A 20,256-nucleotide genomic window follows, 5' to 3' on the forward strand; every position below is an offset into this window, starting at 1 on the left:
TGGCTGGAAAGATCCCTGTTCCCTGGAAGAAATCCCCAGCTGGCAAGCTTTGCAGGCAGACCCAGTGTGACGGGAGGGAGAAGCTGAGTACAGACTCAGAGGGCCTGTGGGAGGGAAGAGGCTGCCCGCGGGGGTGGAGAGGGATGTTCCCTGCAGCCCATGGGAGGCCAGGTGCGGCTCGGGGAGCCTCAGTGTCCCCTTGAGGGTGTCTTCAAAAGCAGATCCAGGTTTAGGACTCTAGCAGGCAAACTCGAAATCGGCAGCTCCATGGAGCTGTGAAGGTCACCTCCAGAAAACAACCTCAGAATCCCTGCAGACCACCGTCCGCCAGGGAATGTGTGACACTTCCCAATAATGCTGGTTCAAAGAGCGAACATGCTGCTGCTCCTGGCAGTCTCTCACGGGGCACTGTTTGGGCCAGGCTCTTTAGGAATTCAGAACTCTCAGGTTTTAGAAAGATAATCCCGTGCGTCTACCATATAGCAGCCCGGGAGCGGGGCCTGGGCGCCACCCAGGACCAGACATGGCGATTGTGTGGTGAAACATGGCCATTCACACAAAACACGGTCCAAGCTTCTCAACCGCTCAGGTCAGGTTCTGCTGCCAGTGGGACCAGAAGGGAGCTTGGTGGTTTCAGAGCTTGCTGGCTGTGGCGTTTTCTGAAAGGGTGGGGATCATGGGCCTGGACTACAGGGTACTTGGGGAATGGGGTTTGGAGGACTCTGGAAGGTGCGGTCACAATCTGGGGGGCCCCACCACCAAAGTTAACTGAGGACAACTCCCAGAGCCCCCCGGGGAGGCTGTGCCATGGCCCTGGCTGGGGTCAGCCTTCTGACCCTTCTGCCTCCTCGCACCCGATTCAGGTGTGTGTGGGGTGGTTGCTCTAGGATGCAGCAACCTCGGTGCTGGGAGCTCTCCATCCGCCGGTACTGGGGCCGTTTCTCTGCCTTTGGCGCGGACACATGAGTAAATGCACGACAGTCCCTGCCCCCAGCTGACTCCATGAGAGGAAAGGAAACTGGGGAGGTAGAGATGGCCAGAGAACAAAAGCTGTGGGGACGAACGAAGGCCAAGAGATGCGGTCGCATTCCCCTGAGAGGGCGAGCCGAATGCTCAAAGGATGAGTCATCCTTGTCCTTGCCCCCCTCCCCCACCGACCCCAGGGTCACGGCCGGTACCTCCACGGCCACGCTGAAGTCCACCATGGAGACGCTGGTGTTGCGGTGCCAGCACACGTGCACCATGGTGTTGCCGCGGTGGGGGGCCTGGCGCTCCAGCGAGGTGCGGGAGGCGCTGAGGTCGTCCTCGGACTCCTGGTCGGCCACTGTGGCCTCATCGGGGGACTCTGTGGATGCGGCAAAAGGCAGTGCTTCTGATCTGTGCTGGCCAGAGGGGCCCTTTCTTGACCCCTTCTGGGAGCTGAACGGGCCTGGATGGCTGGGGGCACTCAGTGATGTGGTCCCGGGTCCCCAGTGCAGCCACTGAGCAGGAAGTCACACTAGCAGCCACCTGCCTGTCAGGGTCCCACCCCGAGGGCCCCGGCACACCTGGGCACGGGGCCGCTGTTTGCCCAGCATGTGGATGGCCTGCTTCCTCTCCCTGGTCGGTCACATTCCGTATGACAAGCAGCGATGCTGGCCCAGAAAAGGTGCCTTCCCTGCTCTGCTCCCTCACTTTTAAGGATTTTTATATTTTTAGGAAATGGAATTTCCTTGATTTTTAGCTTTAAGTATGAATGTAGTCCACGGATCTGAGGCCCACGAGGTAAAGTGACTTTAAGTGCATGGGCTGCTCACCCTCTGTAAGCCCGCGCTGCCCGCCCCTCAGCTAATTCCTGGGGGCAGTGGGCCTCCCCACACTTACTGTTGTCAGGGGGGCTGCTGGCGAGGAACTCGGGAGTGGGGCCGCTGCTCTTCTCTGCCAAATCAATGGCCATCTGTATGTCCTCAACCCACTTCTCCATCTCGGACCGGGAGCTGAAGAAGAGACGGGTCAGGTTTTCAGACCACAGCAGGTCGAAGGGTCAACAGGGAAGAGGGCCCCGTGTTACCTGGCGGCCACGACGATGGACTGCCGCTGGCCCCGCAGGGTGAGGCAGTGGGGCACGCCCCACTCGTCTTCACTTTTCTCGATCTGTGGGGTGAGCGTTCGGAACGTTACTACCAAGGAGCAAGCAAGACACTCAGTGCGTTTTCAGATGCTCACTGAAAGGGCCATGGCCCGGAGAAACAAGTCAGAAAATTAACCAGAAAGGGAAAAGAAAGATTAAAAGGCACTGGATATTTTCCGCTAGAGCTCAGACGCTGCCCTTCAGCCAACCGCTGAGGAGAATGTGGGTGTGTGCCAGGGAGCAATCCTGTGCTGACTGGCCTGGCTGCATCTGCCAACCCAGGGTCACAGAATACGGACACCTGTCTACTGGCACATCTTGGGGCTCCATGACTCCACGTGGGTGGTGAGGATCGTCTCAGGGGCCCCAGGGCCAGGCACAGCGCCGTGGGAGGCATGTTCACCCCACATGGCCACGTCACCTTGCCTCTTCACTTAATTCCAGAAGCAGGATGCCCACGAACCCCACATGCAGAGGAGGAGCCAGGTCGCGGCACCTCTCCAGGGAGCCCGAACCAGTGAGGGTTCCCGAGGCACCTGGGATGCTCTCACTTCCTTGTCAAGTCCCTCCTTCTCCTTCCCCACGTCACCGTCACTGGCTCAGGCTCCCTTCGGCCAGGCACACAAACTGCAGGCAGCCCAGAGGGCGAGGCCCGGTTCCGTGCCGGGCTGGTACTCACGGTCATGCCGTAGAGCGGGAGCTGCCCGTGCACTTTAAACTGATTCGAGATCGTCAGTCCCCGGCTTGTGTACAGCAAGACGTCGTTGAACTAGAGGACAAGGACAAGTGCAGCTGAGATGCATGGGCTCCATTTGAAACCAGAACGTGCAGAAAGTGTTTTCTGAATACTGCATGACAATTCGTTGATCTCAACAACTCCAAGCTGAGCAGCAAAGCTGCTCCTCCTGCCTCCCAGGTGCCCCCCATGGGCAGCAGAGGCCTGGCCCTGTGAACCACGGACCATGGTGCGGACAAGCAGCTCTCACCACTCACCAGGAAAAACATGCGCTGCTGCAGCCCCTTCCCGGAGAGCTTGCTGAGGCTTCCCAGGCGGATGAATTCCTGCGGAGAAAGCAGACCTGGCTGGGAGCGTGCAAACCTGGGTCCACACAGAGACTCTGGCTTCCTCACACCATGGTCCCTTTCACGCTAAAAATCATAGCGATCACATTAACTGTACTGAATGCTGTGCTCCGCCTTCTCCTTCCCAGGAACCTGTTGGCAGGGACCATGGGCTCCACTAACAGAGAGGAAACCAGCTCTCAGGTCCAGTGGTGTCACCCTGGCTCACAGTCAGGCCTGTAATTATGCACTTGTCCCCCTGGGGCCTGCAGGCTCCCCACTGCGGGAACGGGAAAAGAACCCGACCAGCTACAAACTGGCAGCAAGGGTCCAGAAGACAGACACGCCCCAGGAGAGCACTATGAACAGAGGAATCTTTCCCGTGACTTGAAACTCTGGTTCTCAGAAGCTGGTAACTGTTCTAGGATAACCGAGCAAGAAGCAAACGTATCTAAGGAACTCTTCCTCCTGAACTGAACTCTGAGAGGGTGTGAACCATGTGGGGCCACTTAACCCCCCTCCCTGCACCCCCCGCCCCAACACACACAACTCATTATTTTAAAATCGTAGTAAAATACACATAAAATTTTCCACTCGTGTATTCGAGGTGTGCCTCCCGCCCAGGCCCAGGCCTTTTCATCACCCAACGGGAATGCTGTGCCCAGTAAGAACCTCCCTTTTCCCTTCCCTCAGGCACACAATTCCCAGGCAGCCACCACTGGGGTTTTTTTGTTTTGTTTTTATAACTCTCTAGATTTGCCTAGTCTGGATAGTTCATATAAATTGAACTGATAATATGTGGCCACACTTTCCTCACGTAGTGTGGATCAGAGCTTCCCTCCTTCCACAGATGTTCTGTGGCCGAACATTTCATCGTACGGACAGACCACATTTTGTGTATCCATTCACCTTCGATGGGACATTGTGGTGGCTCCCCCTTTTGGCTACCGAGAATAGTGCTGCCACGGACAGTTCTGTTCAAGTTTTTGTCTGAATACCTGTTCTCAATTCTTCTGGGTATATGCCCAGGCGTGGAATTGCTGGGTCACATGGGAATTCTGTTAACCTATTGAGGAACCAATAAACTGGTTTCCACAGCTCTGCTTGTAAAACGTAGCTGCAAGTTCTTGTCTCGGTCCCCTTCCCTTCGATGTGGGTGGGCTGGTGACTGATTTGACCAATACAGTATGGAAGTGATGCCACGTGACCTGAGTCTATAGATCATAAAACTACACGTAGCCTCTACTATGTCCTTGGGAGCAGCTGCTCTTGGAGCCCTTAGGCGCACATAATCAGTCAGACTACCCTGGATCCAGGCTCATGAAACCCCTCGTGGGCTCTCCGTGCAGTCCCAGCTGAGCCCAGCTTCCAGCCATCCCTGCCAGCTGTCAGCCTTGGACCCTCCAGACCAGCCCTATGTCAATGGGACCTCTGTCAATGCCGCATAGAGCAGAAGAGTCACCTGGCTGAGCCCTGACCAACTTCGGATTCACAAAACCATGGCACAGACTACAAGGCTGTTTTCAGCCACTAGCTATTGGAGTAGTGTGTCACATAACAAGATTCCTGCAACACCTGCCATGAGATATTTCTGTGTTCCCAGCATCATCTGAGTCAGAAATAGGGACTCAGCCAACTCATTGTGATCCCATAGACTTCTGCACAGCCTAACAACTCTTCGGTCCTTTATGATACATGAATCAAAGGCTATGTCTGCTAGTAATTTCACTGACTAGTTTTGGGGCTCAACAAAGTAACAGAATAAATGTTTGCAGGGCCAGAGGGTGGACATAGACAACATGATGTGAGGAAATGGTGTCTCGGGGGCCACATTCAACACCGAAGGGCACCAGAGAATGAGAACAGTGACCCCAGCGTGCTGCTGTCACTCTTGTTTCCGCCTCACGTGTTTGTTGCCATTGGTTTTTATGTTTGTTTGTCTTTTTTGGGTTTTTTTTGCTGTTGAAATGGATGATTAATACAATTTTAAAATATAAAAAGGCTATCAAGAATGCTGATGTTGCTAAGGGTGTGAAAGTGCTCACAAAATGACGATTACAGGCAATTGGGGAGGTAGAAAATGGTTGATGTGGATAAAGGGAAAGCAGTTCCCAGTGACAGCATTTCAGGGGCAGTGACGTGTGAAAAGCGAAGATGCTACATCTGATCTCCTGAAAGATAACCCTGGAAGGAGTGCTGAAAGCGATTCGTTTAAGGCCAGTAGGGGCTGGTTCAATAAATTTTAAAAAAGAGATGTTTGTTTATATAAGAAAGGTTAAAACGGAATCATTTGGGCGTCTGGAATGAATGAATTCAACTTACATTATTTTTAATGGGGAAAAATGATTGGGTTTTCAAACAAATAGCTTCTCGAACAGCTATTTGTCTGAAAGGAGTTAAGCTCGAGAACCGAGATTCCACTGTACAGAGATGATCCCGCATCTTCCCTAAGGTGCACGGGTTTAAAGTTTCCAGGGCAGCTACCTGTCAGATGCCACTGCGAGCCCCGGGTGTAATGGAAACTTGTGTGAAGGTAAAGGCCGGTGTGCAGAGGCTAAAATTCCCTTCTGAGCCTGGGTGGTGGAGAGTTCAAAGTCGGGGAGCTGTAGGAGAAAGAGCTCATGGAGAGATCTGGTGGGATGTACCACCTGGCGAATAGTTTGGATTCTTGGGAAGAGAAGTGGAAAAAGGCAGGCTGTGCTGTATCCTGAACATTCCCACGGGTCTGGAGGAAGCGTGTCTGTGCAGCGAGGCTGCTTCACCCTGCACAGCCTGCATCTCATGGAGGGCTGCTCGGCGAGGCCACCGCACACGTAAAGCTGCAGCTCTCCCAGAATCAGGCTGTGGCTACAATGTCATTTTAATTCCTAGTTAAAATTACATTATGTACAGAGAAGTGTATCTTTTAAAAATAGTTTCCATACTTACATGGGAATTAACAGCATGATTTCACGCACTAGCTTTTCCTCTGCCTTTGCTAGCACTATTTTACCCAATTAAAAATTTTTATCTTCCATTTTCACTTACCTACATTTTATTTTTATTTATTTATTTATTTATTTATTTTTCAAAATATATTTCATTGATTTTTTACAGAGAGGAAGGGAGAGAGATAGAGAGTTAGAAACATCGATGATAGAGAAACATCGACCAGCTGCCTCCTGCACATCTCCCACTGGGGATGTGCCGGCAACCCAGGTACATGCCCTTGACCGGAATCGAACCTGGGACCCTTGAGTCCGCAGCCTGACGCTCTATCCACTGATCCAAACCGGTTTCGGCGCTTACCTCTATTTTAATACACAAAATAAGCTATCTCAAATCATCTTAGAACATGGCAGGGGAAAAAAAGGAAATTAACACATCAACCAATAAGGAGAAAAAGCAAGATACTTCATCTACTTCATAAAGGCTTGCTTTTATCTCCTTCTAACACGAAATTTCTGAATGTGATATTCAAGGTTTTCCCCCCAATTATCCCCGGGTGGAAGGAAGCCACTTCAGAAGGACGACATTTTAACTTGGAGTATCTGTATTCAAACCGTGCAAATGTAAGTCACTTAAGTGCCGCTTTACTGGCTTGGCCTCCAATGAATGAGAGGGTGCAGCTGCTTACCCTTCCTGGAATCACAAGATTGTCGACGCCAATCAAGTCTTTCTTGAGTTCGTGCAGCTTCTGGAAGTTCTCCATCTTGATCATCGTACCGTGGAGCTGGGCCACCATCTCCGTGATCTCCGCCAGCGCCGCTAATGAAGAAACACGGACACGCAGCATTAGCGGCAGACGAGGGTTTTCCCCTCCAATGTCTTTAAGCTCAACTCTGCAGGGCAACGATATCCCGCCGTGGCTGAGCTATCTTGGATGCTGTCCTTCTAGGGCAGCGGTTCTCAACCTGTGGGTCGGGACCCCTTTGGGGGTCGAACGACCCTTTCACAGGGGTCGCCTAAGACCATCGGCAAACACATATATAATTACATATTGTTTTTGTGATTAATCACTATGCTTTATGTTCAATTTGTAACAGTGAAAATACATCCTGCATATCACATATTTACATTACGATTCATAACAGCAGCAAAATTACAGTTATGCAGTAGCAACGAAAATAATTTTATGGTTGGGGGTCACCACAACATGAGAAACTGTATGAAAGGGTCGTGGCATTAGGAAGGTTGAGAACCACTGTTCTAGGGACAACACCGCTCTGTCCCACAAATAAACACCGAGTGCTTTGCTTTACTTTGTATTGATTTGCTTTGCCTGAGTTTCCCAAAAGCCGTGCAAAAATGTAATTGACCCCTTCATCGCTGCATGGAGTACAGCTGCCCTCCAGTGAGAACTGCTTGTTGGCCCAGAGGGGGAGCTGCAGGGGAGCAGGGTGCCTAGAATTCTGTTCCCAGGGCAGCAATTTTTCACCCCCTTCTCTGGAAAGAACAGAGAACAGAGGCCACAGGACAACCTGGGCAAAAGAGGGATCTTTCTGGGAGAGAGTCTATCGACAGTGCAACTTCTGAGTAATGAACATTCATTCCAGCACCCCCAGGATTACCTTCTGCAGGAGTCATACCGTTTACCAAGATGGTGGCCAAGAACAACTGCAAAACGAAACTTTATTTTGCAATATGGGCACAGCTCCCCTACACGGACAGGCATCCAACATGTACAAGGGACTGATGCGCTATTAGCTCGTGTTTGGGTGGCATGCAAAGCCACCGCAGCTGAGCATTCACGTGTTTTTGTCAAGAAAGCAAGAAATACTTGCCAACTGAACTTCAGGCATCAGAAAATGAAGCACTTCAACGTTGCAAGGGGAGCATTTCGTTTTCCTGCCTTCTCCCTGGGGATGCCAATTAAACGCTTCCTAGCTAATCACAGAATGCTGTCTAAGCCACAGTGACAGCCCCCAAGGCTTGCTCAAACTCAGACATTACCAGCCAATTTAGCCCCATGAGCAATTACTGGGCACCAAATGCTCAGTGGGGCGGGGGTGCAGGCCTCTGAGAGGAAGGAGACGGCACCTGGACCCGCGGGGCTCATGGTGCAGCGTCCTGGGAACGGCTCTCAGCACTCCCCATCCCCGACGTCCAGGAACTGTATGCTGAGGTATAGTTTGAGTTCCCCAGCCGTTTCACTGTGATGCCACCATATGAATGAAGCTACATAACAAATGCTCTTTCCATTGAATTGTAGAAGACAGACTTTTCTCGCGATCTGGGCGAGTCAGCCAAGGAAAGCACATGGGAAATGAAAGACGTCTCCCGCCCTCCTGGGTGATACAGCTGCTCAGCTCCGAGTCCTCAGGGCCACAGTGGCTTTGGGTCATCCTGTGCAGATACGACAGAACGACAGAACGAGGCAGGTGGGCGGAGAAGGTCATGCAGGCTCAGGGCCAGGCAGGAACTGAGAATTAAAGGAGCAGCACTGTGCAGGGAGGGACAAGGAGGTGGGAGCAGGGACTCCAGGGAGAGGAACAGAACATGCCAAGGCATGAGGCACCACCGTTTGTCTGAAAGACTGACAGTCAACAGCAAAGCAAAACCTCGTCACATGTCTGTTCCCCTTCTGTGAACTGCCAGTGTCTTCACTGTTTTGCTCAATCTCCACTTGGGCTGTCCTTTTAAAAACTAATTTGTAGCATCTCCTATAAATTCTAGATACCAACAGTGAATTTTCTAGAACAAGCCCCCTATCACCATTCCCCTCCTTAAAACCCTTCCCGTCTTCGCTTTACTCTTAGGTTGAGGTATGCTAAGGTTTATGAGACCCCACGGGACCTGGTCTCTGCTTACTTTTCCAGCCTCATTTCTGCTGCTCTCCCTCTGCAGCCCACACAGAGCTTCTATCTAGAATGTTCCATAGTCTCTGTCCCCTTTGGACCTCTGTACATGCAGGTCCCAACTCTCTGCTGCACACTCTGCCCTCATCCAAGAAAACTCCTACTTACATGCTAGCCCTAAGCTTAGCTACCCTTCCCTCAGCCAGCCCCCACTCAGCCTGGAAGGCCGGGCCAGAAGCCACCCGACTTACGGCACCGGGCATTTCCCCCTCACGGGTCAGCCACTGCCCAGGTCCCCCCTCTGTGCCCCTAGTGCTTTCCATGAGTAGGGCCCACACCCACTCCTCTTTCTAATATACCGAGTACTCAGCAGGTGCCCAGAGCGTATCTGCTACAGGAGATGGGTCGGTGGCCTGAGAGAACTGAGTATCACCCAGTTTTTATGCAAAGAAGAGATGCACTTAGAAAATGAGGATACAGGTGACTTGAGAGACGGGAGGTATTTTTATAATATTTTAGGTGAGAGATACAGGCCTTGACATACTAGAGGGTGAGCAAATTCGTGTAATTGTCAACAGCCACCAGCCCAGCTGGGGAGTAGCGGGGGCACAGCATCAGACCTCAGGGCCCTGGCCCTCGAGGGGCTGATGGTTCAGGCATTAACAGACCACATATCACATGAGACAAACGACCTAGGTTCAAAGAGGTGATGTGTGGCCCGGTGAAGAGAGCATGGTCTGGAATACCAGCTCTGACCTTTACTAACTGAGTGACAAGTCCCTTACCTCCTCTGAGCCTCGGTCTTCTTATCTATAAAATGGGATCGCAACACTTATTTCATGGGGTTGCTAAAGGAGTAAAGGTGTTAACATAGTAAGATCCCTGGCACAGCACCTGGCCCAGGAGCTGAGCGAGGGACAGTAATATCATGAGACAGTAGGGGAGGGTGGTCAAGAACGTGGGTCCTGGGTTTAGGTTACAAGCCATTTACTTTCCAGCTCTGTGACTCTGGGCAGGCTCCTTGACCTCTCTGGTCTCAGTGGCCTCCCCATCCCCTATGTAAAATGAACTCACCCTGCCTTGGGTGAAGTGCTTGGTGAAGTCACTGGCACATGACAAATGCCCAGCAGAAATGAGCACTATTTATTACAAGCCATGTTCCGCGGCCAGTCCAAGGAGCGAGTGATGCGTTTGAACTGTGTAAGGAGGGGAGGGGGTCCCGGAGGGGGCTGACTCTCAGTGTAGCGCCTCCAGGGTTCTCCGCACCAAACCACCCAGGACCAAGGGAGGAAACACGTGCAAAGGCGGAAGGGAGAGAGTTCTTAGCGACCCTCACTTTCTTTATGGAAAGAGATAACAGGTAATATTTGACCAGGTACTGAAAGTGGTGCCTGCCCTGTGGGACTAGGAAAACCTGGGACACAGCCACAGAGCTCTGCCCCGAGGAGCGCCCCCTGCAGGGTGGGTCCAGCGGTGCCTGCCCTGCTCACCTCGGCAGTCCCTGAAGTCGGCCTCGTTGGGCGGGTTGTCCTTGCACAGCCGCTCCAGGACCTGCTTATAGTGCATGAGCCGGTGCAGCGGGCGCAGGAGGAAGGTGTTGAGCGGCAGGTAGCACACCTTCTGCAGCTCGAAGTCTCTGCACAAGTTCTCCAGCCGCCGGGAGCTCCGGATGCCGGTCTCCAGCGCCTCCAGAGCCTCGCCGTGCTTCCACAGGTGCGCAGCCAGCGGCTGTCGGGGCCGAAAGACAAGTGGGGAGGGGTCCTGCTCAGTGGAACTGCATGTGCACGCGGTCCACCCACTGGCCTTCAGAAATGAGGATCTGCTGTCCTTCATTTCATTAAATCTCACATGTTTCAAATTTCATGGTTTATTTCATTATACTAAGTTCTTGGGATGAAATAAAAAGCTCTATTAAAGCATTGAGCAGCTTAACATAGACAGGGTTTATGCATCAGGAGACATATTAGAAGTGTACATGTTCCTTTAAAAATAAGACGGGCAAAACTGAGCTCCTTCGGGGGCCTGCGGCTTCCCACCACAGGCCACAGGATGACAGACAGACCGGGCCACTCAGTACACGTCACACAGTGACAAATACGTATTCCTGACGGACTCCCCCGGCTGCCCATGCAGTGAGTGAGCACGTGCCGCAGCCACCCGCTCTGCGAGTTCCAGGGAGCGAGGAGGGTTAGGCATGCTCCCTGCTCCTCTGGGGTCTGAGCCAGTTGCTCAGGACAGAAAACACTGGAGACCATTCTGGATTCTCTCATTTTTTCCATCCTTCACCAAGTCCTACCAGTCCTACCTCCTCAGACCATCAAACCTATGCCTGTCTTCATCCCCATGGTTTCAGGCCTGTGCCGCCCACCACTGTACTGGTGTCTCCACTGGAATCTCTGCCACCACTCCTCACCCCTCCACCTCATCACACATCAGCCACCAACACGAACTTCTTACAATTAAACTGAGCACATCGCCTCTTGCTTGGACACAAGAGCTCCCACCATCTTGGGACGACCCCCGAGTCTGCAGCAGGTGCGCAGTGCTCTTAGGATGCAATCCCTCCCACCCTCCATCGTCATCTCTTGCTACTCACCCTGGGCTGCCCACTGAGCAGCCTGCACTGCCCACTGAGCAGCCTGCACTGCCCACTGAGCAGCCTGCATTTGATGGGCCAGAGCCTCTGCATGACACGCCCCCACCCCCTCGCCCGCCTCACCCTTCAGGGTTAGCTCTGGGGCCTTCCCTGATCTCCAGGCTCAGTAACGAATTGGCTATCATCCTGTACTTAACGCTGTTTGTCCATCTAAGGCAGCGGTTCTCAACCGGTGGGTCACGACCCCTTTGGGGGTCGAACGACCCTTTCACAGGGGTTGCCTAAGACCATCCTGTGTATCAGATTTTTACATTGATTCATAACAGTAGCAAAATTACAGTGATGAAGTAGCAATGAAAATAATTTTATGGTTGGGTCACAACATGAGGAACTGTATTTAAAGGGCCAGAAGGTTGAGAACCACTGATCTAAGCCCTTATCACTAGCCTCCCCTGTACAGTTTATTTTGTGACTTCTTAAAAAATATAGATTCAGAGGAAGTTGCAAAGAAATGCACAGGGGAATCCTATAGGCCTTCATCTGGCCTTATGAATGTAACACCTTGCATAACAATAGCACAGTAGTGCAACCAGGAAACTGACACTGGTACAACCCTCAGGGTTTATTTGTATTCCACAAGTTAGTTATACATGCCCTCACTTGTGTGTGCAGGTGCACGTATATGTGTGTGTGTGTGTGTGTGTGTGTGCATGCATGTAGTTCAATGCAATGCTATCACATGGGCAGTCCTGTTTGACTTTGAGAGAGTGTATGTCATGTCGCCACCTCCTCAAGGCCTGATATACACAGTAGGTCTCAGTAAATGTCTGTTGCCTGCATGCATTTCTGGACAAACGGACCAATGCATGCAGCAGCTGAGGCAGGAGTCCTGCAAGGGTTGAGTGTGTGAAGAGGTGAGCGCACGGTCACTGGAACGCGGAGTAGAATCGGAAGAATGGTGAGAAGGGGTCTGGAAAGACTGTCCAGGGCTAGAGTGTGAAGGCTTTCTCACCAGGTTTAGGGTTTGGCCTGTATCCTCCCAACCGCAGAGAGACAAGGAGAGTTGTAAGCCTCGTCAGTCTGGCTGTAATATAAATGCTGGTATATAGGCTCAGTGGGAGGCAAGGAAACTCATGAGGAAGCTGGGCGAGTCATCCGGGAAAGAGAAAAGAGCCAGGAAGGAGTAATGTGGCAGGAGTTTAAGAAGGAGACAAGCCAGGAGGTGGAGGCCTGGGGAGATACACAGCCCAGCCTGGGTGGTGGGTGAAGGGTCAAGGTGAAAGGCGAGGACCTCCTTTCTTTGTGCTGAAGTGCCTTCGTGCACACGGGCAGATGTTTCCATGGAAGGTCACTGCGTGGGCCAAAGGTCACGATTTGGCTCTCTCTGGCTTTCGGGTGGGGACTGGAGCCCCGCCCAGCTCCCTCAGTCCTGTGCAGAGGGTCTGGGAACAGCCGGAGGTAAGGGCCGCATCCCTGCTGAGCCTCTATGACTGCAGATAAACACACAGGTTGGAATGGGAAAGACAGTGCAAGCAGGAGATCACCTTAACACTGGGGACAATAGTGCTACCCTGGGCTTTGGCATCTTCTGCTGCTCCCTTCCACACATCATAAAAATTCCTTACAACCAGCAATAACAACCACAATCATTTTTAAAAACCCCAATTCCTCCAAAAGTCTGCGAGTGGCTCTCTGAGCCTCTCCATCTATTTTTGTTTTGCTTGCACAGAGCTCTGTGCTATAAACCTCATGGCATCGGCACAGTAAGGAAAACGCCAGCACAGCGGAGGAAGCTGACTAAATGCAAAAACGCTAACTCACCAGCCTGAGGAGAAAGAACTGCTACGAGTGGAAATCAGGTCTATTTTTAGGTCTTAGGTGCTACGTGAATGGAGAGGAGGCTGGATGTCTATTGAATGTCAGCTCTCCGGGAAGCCAGCCGCCGCCGGAGGGGGCCACAAGGAGAGCTGTGAACAGGGGTGCTCTGGGGACGGTCCCCGAGGGCTGTGGAATGAACGGCCGGTCTCCACTGCTGTCCCCAGAGGCCCAGGGCGGAGTCCCAGCCTCCGAGAAGGGAGTGCGCGTGGGCCTATAATCTCAGATGAAGGGAACACACTGTGAGAAAAGGCAAAAGTCCCAACTGGGCCGAGGGAAAGCGCAGAACCTGGGAGAAGAGGCTTCCTACAAGAAAATAATTGGGAGGCACCACAGCAACAAAAACACGTCACAGAAGAGAACAAACGGGTGTTTTTAATGAGCGACACAAGCAGCCTGAGAAGGCTGTGCAGTGATTTCAGCTCTGTGACATTCTGGAAAAGACCAAACTCCGCAGACAGTTAAAGGTGGGTGGTGCCAGGGGTGCAGAGGTGAGGGGTGAACGGGGGGAGCACAGAGGACTTGTAGGCCGTGAAGCTCCTGTATGACACTGTCACGGGGGTACGTGACATTATGCACTCGGCAAAATCCATGGAATGTACAACACAAAGAGTGAATCCTAATGTAAACTATGGGTTTAATTAATAATAACTGGTCAATATTGGTTCATCAGTTGTAACAAGTTTGCCCCACAAGATGTACTAGTAAAAGGGGAGGCTGTGTGTGAGCGTGTGCACGTGCGCGACGATGGTGAGAATAGAGAATTATTATATATTATAGTTATTATATAATACATATTAAATTTTTAAAAACCACCATGGGGAGTGAAAAGATGTCTGTTACTATTACATCTGAGTTTTGTACGTCAACCTCACTTGTGACATTAATAATGCCATAGTTATAGAACACCCTAGATACTTTTTTTTTTGCATGGACTTTTGCAATCCCGATGACTTCCATGGCCTCTCTCTGATATTGCCTAAAGAGAGGAGTGTGGCTTTTCGAACCCCTTGAAAAAGAAAGCTATATCTCAGGGTCTGTTAAATCATCTTTTTTGTTGCTGTTAATCCTTACCTGGGGACATTTTTTCCCACTGATTTTACAGAGAATGGAAGAGAGAGGGAGAGACAGGGAGAAACATCAATGTGAGAGACACACTGATTGGTTGCCTGTTGCACGTGCCCCAACTAGGGTCGGGGATCAAGCCTGCAAGCGAGGTGCATGCCCTTTACTGGAATCAAACCCACGACCTTTCATCCCATGGGCCAGCGTCCTAACCAATAAGCCCAACCAGCAAAGGGCAAGTAAATATCTTGATCTTTAAGAGAAACAGGAAATCTCCTGAGAAGCTTTAGATCCTATCTTTTCTGTGCCCTGCATCCCCTCCCCCACAAATCCTCCCCTCATCCTATCTCATGAGATTATATAATTCTAAAGGGAAAACACTGAACTCTAAATAATTTAGCCAGACTTTTGGGGAATTAATACAGTAACTTTTATTCCATGAGTGCCTTATATGCAGTAGCTCCTCAGCTAGTACCAGTTGGATGGATAGATGGACAGACGAAGGGTTGGACAGACTGAAATGGTGAAAAGTATGAGCAACCTGCCTTCTCCTGGGGGTTGGCAGCTTGATCTGGGCAGTTCTTAGTTAAGGTTATTAGACAGGATCTAGGCAGCCACGATACAGGACAGTTGCTTTAAAATGCGAACATAGATGTATTTGTATTCAAAAGATAAACTGTGTGAGTTAAAATATTCTATGTTGAAGGAATTACTCATGGGTTAAAATGAAAACGCAAAAATGAAAGTTTCAGATATAAGAGATTGGGCTGATTTCAAAAACGAGGCAGAATATTGACTCAATATGCACTGACTTCTTCGGGCAAGTGTTCACTCTTCTGCATCACTGTGGATACTGCTGGATGGCTACAGATACATCTGCCTTGTACACTGACTGTTTAAAGTCACAGATTTGACTAGAATTGCTGCGCAGCTTTGGAACCAGTATTTTTGTCAAGCTTACAAAGCCAAAACAATTGACAAAAAATGAAATGTTCAGTCAATCAAAGCTTTGTTTACACAATTTTTAAAAAATCTTGTCTTTAAAAAAAATAATTTTTGTTTTTTTTAGAGAGAGAGGAAGTGAGAGGAGAGAGAGAGACAGAGAAACAACCATTCATTGCCTCCCACATGTGCTCTGCCTGGGGACTGAACCTGAACTTTCACTGTACAGAACGACACTCCAACCACTGCACCACGTCGGCCAGGGCTACACAGCTTTGAATGACCGGCCTGCTAAAAATACCTGTTGTCTTGGTTATAACACAGAGCTTTTGTATGAAAGTGCTTCTTGCCCCAAAGTGACTGGATTTTCCGTTATGCTCCAAATGAAATGATCCAGAAAGGCTAGAAGAGTTTACCCCACTTTGTGGTAGGCACGGATGGTCACACCAGGCACCGCGTGTTCATGGAAAGGCTTACAGAGGGCTGCCCCGCCTCCAAAGCAGCTCACCTTCATGGCCTGAACGTTCTTCAGCATGACGTCCCCGATTCTTTGGTAATCTCCTCGGATGTGGGCGTTTGAGCGGCCTTCCCTGGAGGCAGAGACAAGGGATTGGAAACCAAAGGGTGAGCACTGAGAACATAACTGGAAAACGTCCAAGCCCTAGGTCACAACGTATCAAAATTGAGGTCTTCCTTCCCAATTGCCCATTTCTACCTCTTCCTGCTCTGCGTGTCTCAGCATCAGCGCGGGCAGGAAGCTGTGCCATGACCCCAGTCATTCTGCAGACAGTGAATTCCATTTGCACTTTGAAAGACACGGGACAGACCATTTTCTGACCGTTTTAATTTGGTCTCATTTTACATTTTCTTCCCCGCCATCCACACGTGTTAGTGTCACTGGAACAGCACAGAGATCTCAGTGGTAACAAGCTCAAGAAACCAAGTCCACCCCACAATGGGGACTAACAGACTTGTAAGAAGCAAGACTTAGGCTCAAAAATCAAGGCTCCTGCTCCCAAGAGCCCTTAGCATGAAGCATGCACGGAACTGTGTGGAAAGCCCTCGGGAAGAGAAAAGCATAAATGAGAACGTGCAGGAGACCCATGCGTGGAGGTGAGAATGGGAAAATGATCCAGAAGAAGGGAAGGTGAGGGTCCCAGGTACAGAGGCAGGGAGGGGAGGAACCAAGGTCCCCAGACGTGCTGGGTAGGCATTTTCAGCAAGTATTTGGGTATATATTCATATTCCTTATAGTTTAGTTGATACTGATAATCCAGAGACTTAAATAGCAGAGAAAAAAGTAATAATAACAGTAGCTAGTGCTTACTGAGCACAGTCCACCAAGCTGAGTGCATTTAATGCTCATGGCAGAGTATGAGGCAGGGGCCATTATCACCCGCATTAAAGAGCTAGAGGAACTCGAGGCACAAAGATACGGCATCCCTTGTCTAATGCCAGTGATCACAGGACAGCGAGCTCTGTACTTGAGCCCAAGAGTCGAGCTGGAGCCTACACTCCACACAACGACACCGCTGCACATCTGTGAACGTTGCCTGATGATAGGGAAGAATTTCTCCCAGACGATTAAAGCATGATTTTCAACAACCAACTAGGCTAATGTCTTTGAACCAACTGTTCAGAGTGGCCAGAAGCCAACTTACTAGTAAATGAAAGGAACGGATTAAGAAGAGAAAAGGTAACAATCTGGATACGACGCTTCCTATCGGAAGCGAGACGTGTTCGGAGTGGGAAAAGCACCTGCCCCATGAGTCAGGCAGGACTGTGATTCCCTACGGATGCATCGCTAGCACATTCCGTCGAAAGAAACAGCTTCCCGCTCAGCGGAAGCAGCTGGAGCCTCCAGAACTCTTGACTCTATCACTGACTCATCAAGCATCTTGAAGGGGGAAGGAGAGGCAGGGGGGAAAGCACCTGCTACCACAGGGTAGAAAAGTCAGGCAGGTAGACCCAGAGGGGCTGGCTCCTCCCAGCTCCTGGCGGCCCTCCCACACCACACACACACCACACCACTGACCCCATGGTTCTAACGGAGCATGTATTGCACATTACATCACAGGGGAGGCAGCGCACCCAGACCCATTTGGCAATTAAAGCTTCTCTAAAATATAAGAAGGGCGAGCATCCGTTTTGCCCCCAGCTCCTCCTTGCTTCAGTGTCTCCCCAAGGCCCTGTCTCTCTGTAACCTACTGCATTCTCGTCCAGCTGGAAGTAGCATTCATTCTGCAACCCTCTGCTCCCTCTTGGCTGCCAGAAGACACATTGCCGGCAGATTGCCCTAATTACTACTCACTTTTATGAACTGAAATATGGATTCTATCCTCGCCACTCCTGCTATGCCTCTGGGGAAGATTGCCATTACCCTCCCAATGACTTAAACCCGTGGTCGGCAAACTCATTAGTCAACAGAGCCAAATATCAACAGTACAATGACTGAAATTTCTTTTGAGCCAAATTTTTTAAACCTAAACTCTATAGGTAGGTACATTGTTATTAACTTAATTAGGGTACTGCTAAGGCTTAGGAAGAGCCACACTCAAGGGGCCAAAAAGCTGCATGTGGCTCGCGAGCCGAAGTTTGCCACCAACGGACCTAAACCATCGAGGCAGCACCATTCCGATCCCTGGGCAACCTCTCTGGGCTAGTTGGCCCCAAACCTCCTGGTTCTCTGTTCTTTAGCTTCCGGAAACCTCTTTCCAGGCTCCCGGACTCCACTGTAGGTCAGTTCTGCAGCCGTCTTTGGCAACCCCTCCTCCTCAGGCTCCTCCTAGGCTATCTGGGTTCTTTCAGTGGTTATCTTCTCTTTTCACTTGCTACTTCTTTATGCCATCCTCCTATGCCACATGGTTTCAATTCACTTTGTACCTACTGATCCAAGTACTATATTTCTTACACCTTCCAGAAGGTTCTACATGCAGGACCCCCCAGGGATCTCAAACTCAACAGGCTCCACAGAGTTAATTATCTTGTTGCCTCCAATCCTCTTCCTACATTTTCTTCCTTAATGATGTTCCTGTTCTGCCCCCATCTCAAGCTAGAAATCTCAATTATCCTCACTCCTCTGTGTCTCGCATCCACACCCATCGAGTCAAATTCTACCCCCAAATGGAGAATGCTCCTGACACAGACTCCGCTTTGCTGTGGAGACAGTCCTCAGCCCATTGCTCATCAACGCACAGTGTTCCACCCCATCGGCTGCAGGGTTGAGGGACCTCTGGATTTTGGGCAAATACTGGTAGTTATTCATCCAATTGCTATGGAGAAGTTAATTGTTTGGCCATTCTGTTGATCCTGATGTGTGACTGGGTTTGTTGAGAATTTGCTGGGAGAAGAAAGGAGCTCTAGCCTGGAGCGGTGGCTTCCTGCTGTTTATAGCCACCAGCCCCTGCACCTGCCCATCATCACACAGCTTCTAGGAGCTGGAAGGTTCTCCTTCCTTCTCCCCACTGCTCCCCTCTACTCCCCCCATGCCTGAACAACTAAAGAGGACCCAGCAACTGAGCCAGATGACTTGATTTTGAATGAATGCCACACATCAATCAAAGGAGGCAAGACACAATTTAGACTTGGTTTGTGGGAATGCAGCTATTATCTGGGACTTAGGTAGTCGACCCCTGAACTTTCAAATGGGCATGCCATTTGACAACGCACATAAGATTGTTAGTTTGAAGGACGTCATTTAGGTATTTCAGTGACAATCGCGTGGATTGGGTGGGCAAGGGGAGAAACGGGGGTCTCCGGCTTCCAGGAATAACGAGCAATTGACTCCCTTGCACAGATAACGCCGGGCCCGAGGGAAAACGAAGTGCTGGCACGCAGACACAGGCGAGGGACCGAGAGCAGGGGTGGAAGCCAAACTTCCCTGACTTCACTTCCTTTCTTCTCTTGCCAAGAATTTATCAAAAGAAAATGTTCTGATGTTAAAACCCTAAACCGAAGGGGACATTCTTCCTGCACAGGCTTGCTAGCAGAGCCCTATCTGTTTCTCTAAGTCTGTAGCATCTTTCATTTTAGAAACTGCTCTGGGTCAGTATCACCAGTCACGTGTTGCAGGGAAGACCGATATCAGCAGGCTGGGCCTGTGAAGTTAATGCAGCTGGTGCAGGCAGCTCTGCCTCCCACCCGCCCGCCCCTCCCCTCCCCTCCTCTCTGCAGCACACACACGTCCCAGCCCTGCAAGGCTCAGCATCCGAGTCAGGCCATGGGAAAGGGGACGAAGCCTGAAGCTCCTGCTGCCTCCAATAGCAATTCCATCATGTTTCTACTTCCTCTACATGTTAAAGCCACCAAACCCACAAGCCCAAAGCATGTGCTTTATTGTGAAGAGCTAAAAGGTCATGTTCTTATCGGGAACATGAAAAAGTAATTGCAACTCTTCCGGAACATCCCCCGGATGTAACCTCACAAGAAAAGGGCCCTTGTTTAGAAGGCAGGGCCACATACTTGCTGTGTGTGTAATGACCGCCCGGCAACAAAGCTGAAAATTCTTTTGACAATTTCACTTTGGAAACCCATGTACCAAGTAGCCTCCCAGATGCTACATTCTGACTCCTCACCATGACTCATGCACTCCCAGGATCAACAGCATGTGGTCTCAGCACAGGGCTGAAAACAGATACACGCATAGCGCGCTCCCCCCCCCCCCCGCCCGCCCTAGCGTCCCCCGCCACTCCCCCCCTCCCACACTCCCCGCATGTCCGAGACTTGGACCCTCCGGAATGCTTCATTGACTACTACGTGACCTGGTCAGTAACTCAGCAGCAGCCAGACCAGGAAGGAGTAGGGAAAGGATAGGAGAACGAGGACCAGTT

The 20,256-nt window shown here is 50.8% G+C and overlaps 1 protein-coding gene across 4 annotated transcripts in view; it reads right to left on the reverse strand.

Annotated features, from left to right (window-relative positions):
- FARP1 (FERM, ARH/RhoGEF and pleckstrin domain protein 1) overlaps positions 1-20,256 on the reverse strand; it is a 271,468-nt gene that overhangs the window by 6,293 nt on the left and 244,919 nt on the right. For all 4 annotated transcript variants that reach the window (XM_070408693.1, XM_070408692.1, XM_070408691.1 and 1 more), the window contains exons 17-24: positions 15,936-16,017; positions 10,440-10,677; positions 6,789-6,919; positions 3,104-3,172; positions 2,790-2,879; positions 2,051-2,133; positions 1,864-1,976; positions 1,179-1,345 (exon numbers count right to left, since the gene is read on the reverse strand). In XM_070408693.1, the coding sequence (XP_070264794.1) occupies positions 1,179-1,345; positions 1,864-1,976; positions 2,051-2,133; positions 2,790-2,879; positions 3,104-3,172; positions 6,789-6,919; positions 10,440-10,677; positions 15,936-16,017 (973 nt within the window). The remainder of the gene's footprint in view (positions 1-1,178; positions 1,346-1,863; positions 1,977-2,050; positions 2,134-2,789; positions 2,880-3,103; positions 3,173-6,788; positions 6,920-10,439; positions 10,678-15,935; positions 16,018-20,256) is intronic.

Source organism: Myotis yumanensis, unplaced genomic scaffold, assembly GCF_028538775.1.
Source record: "Myotis yumanensis isolate MYYU_CA2020_CCGP unplaced genomic scaffold, mMyoYum1.0.hap1 SCAF_3, whole genome shotgun sequence".
NCBI classification, from domain to species: Eukaryota; Metazoa; Chordata; class Mammalia; order Chiroptera; family Vespertilionidae; genus Myotis; species Myotis yumanensis.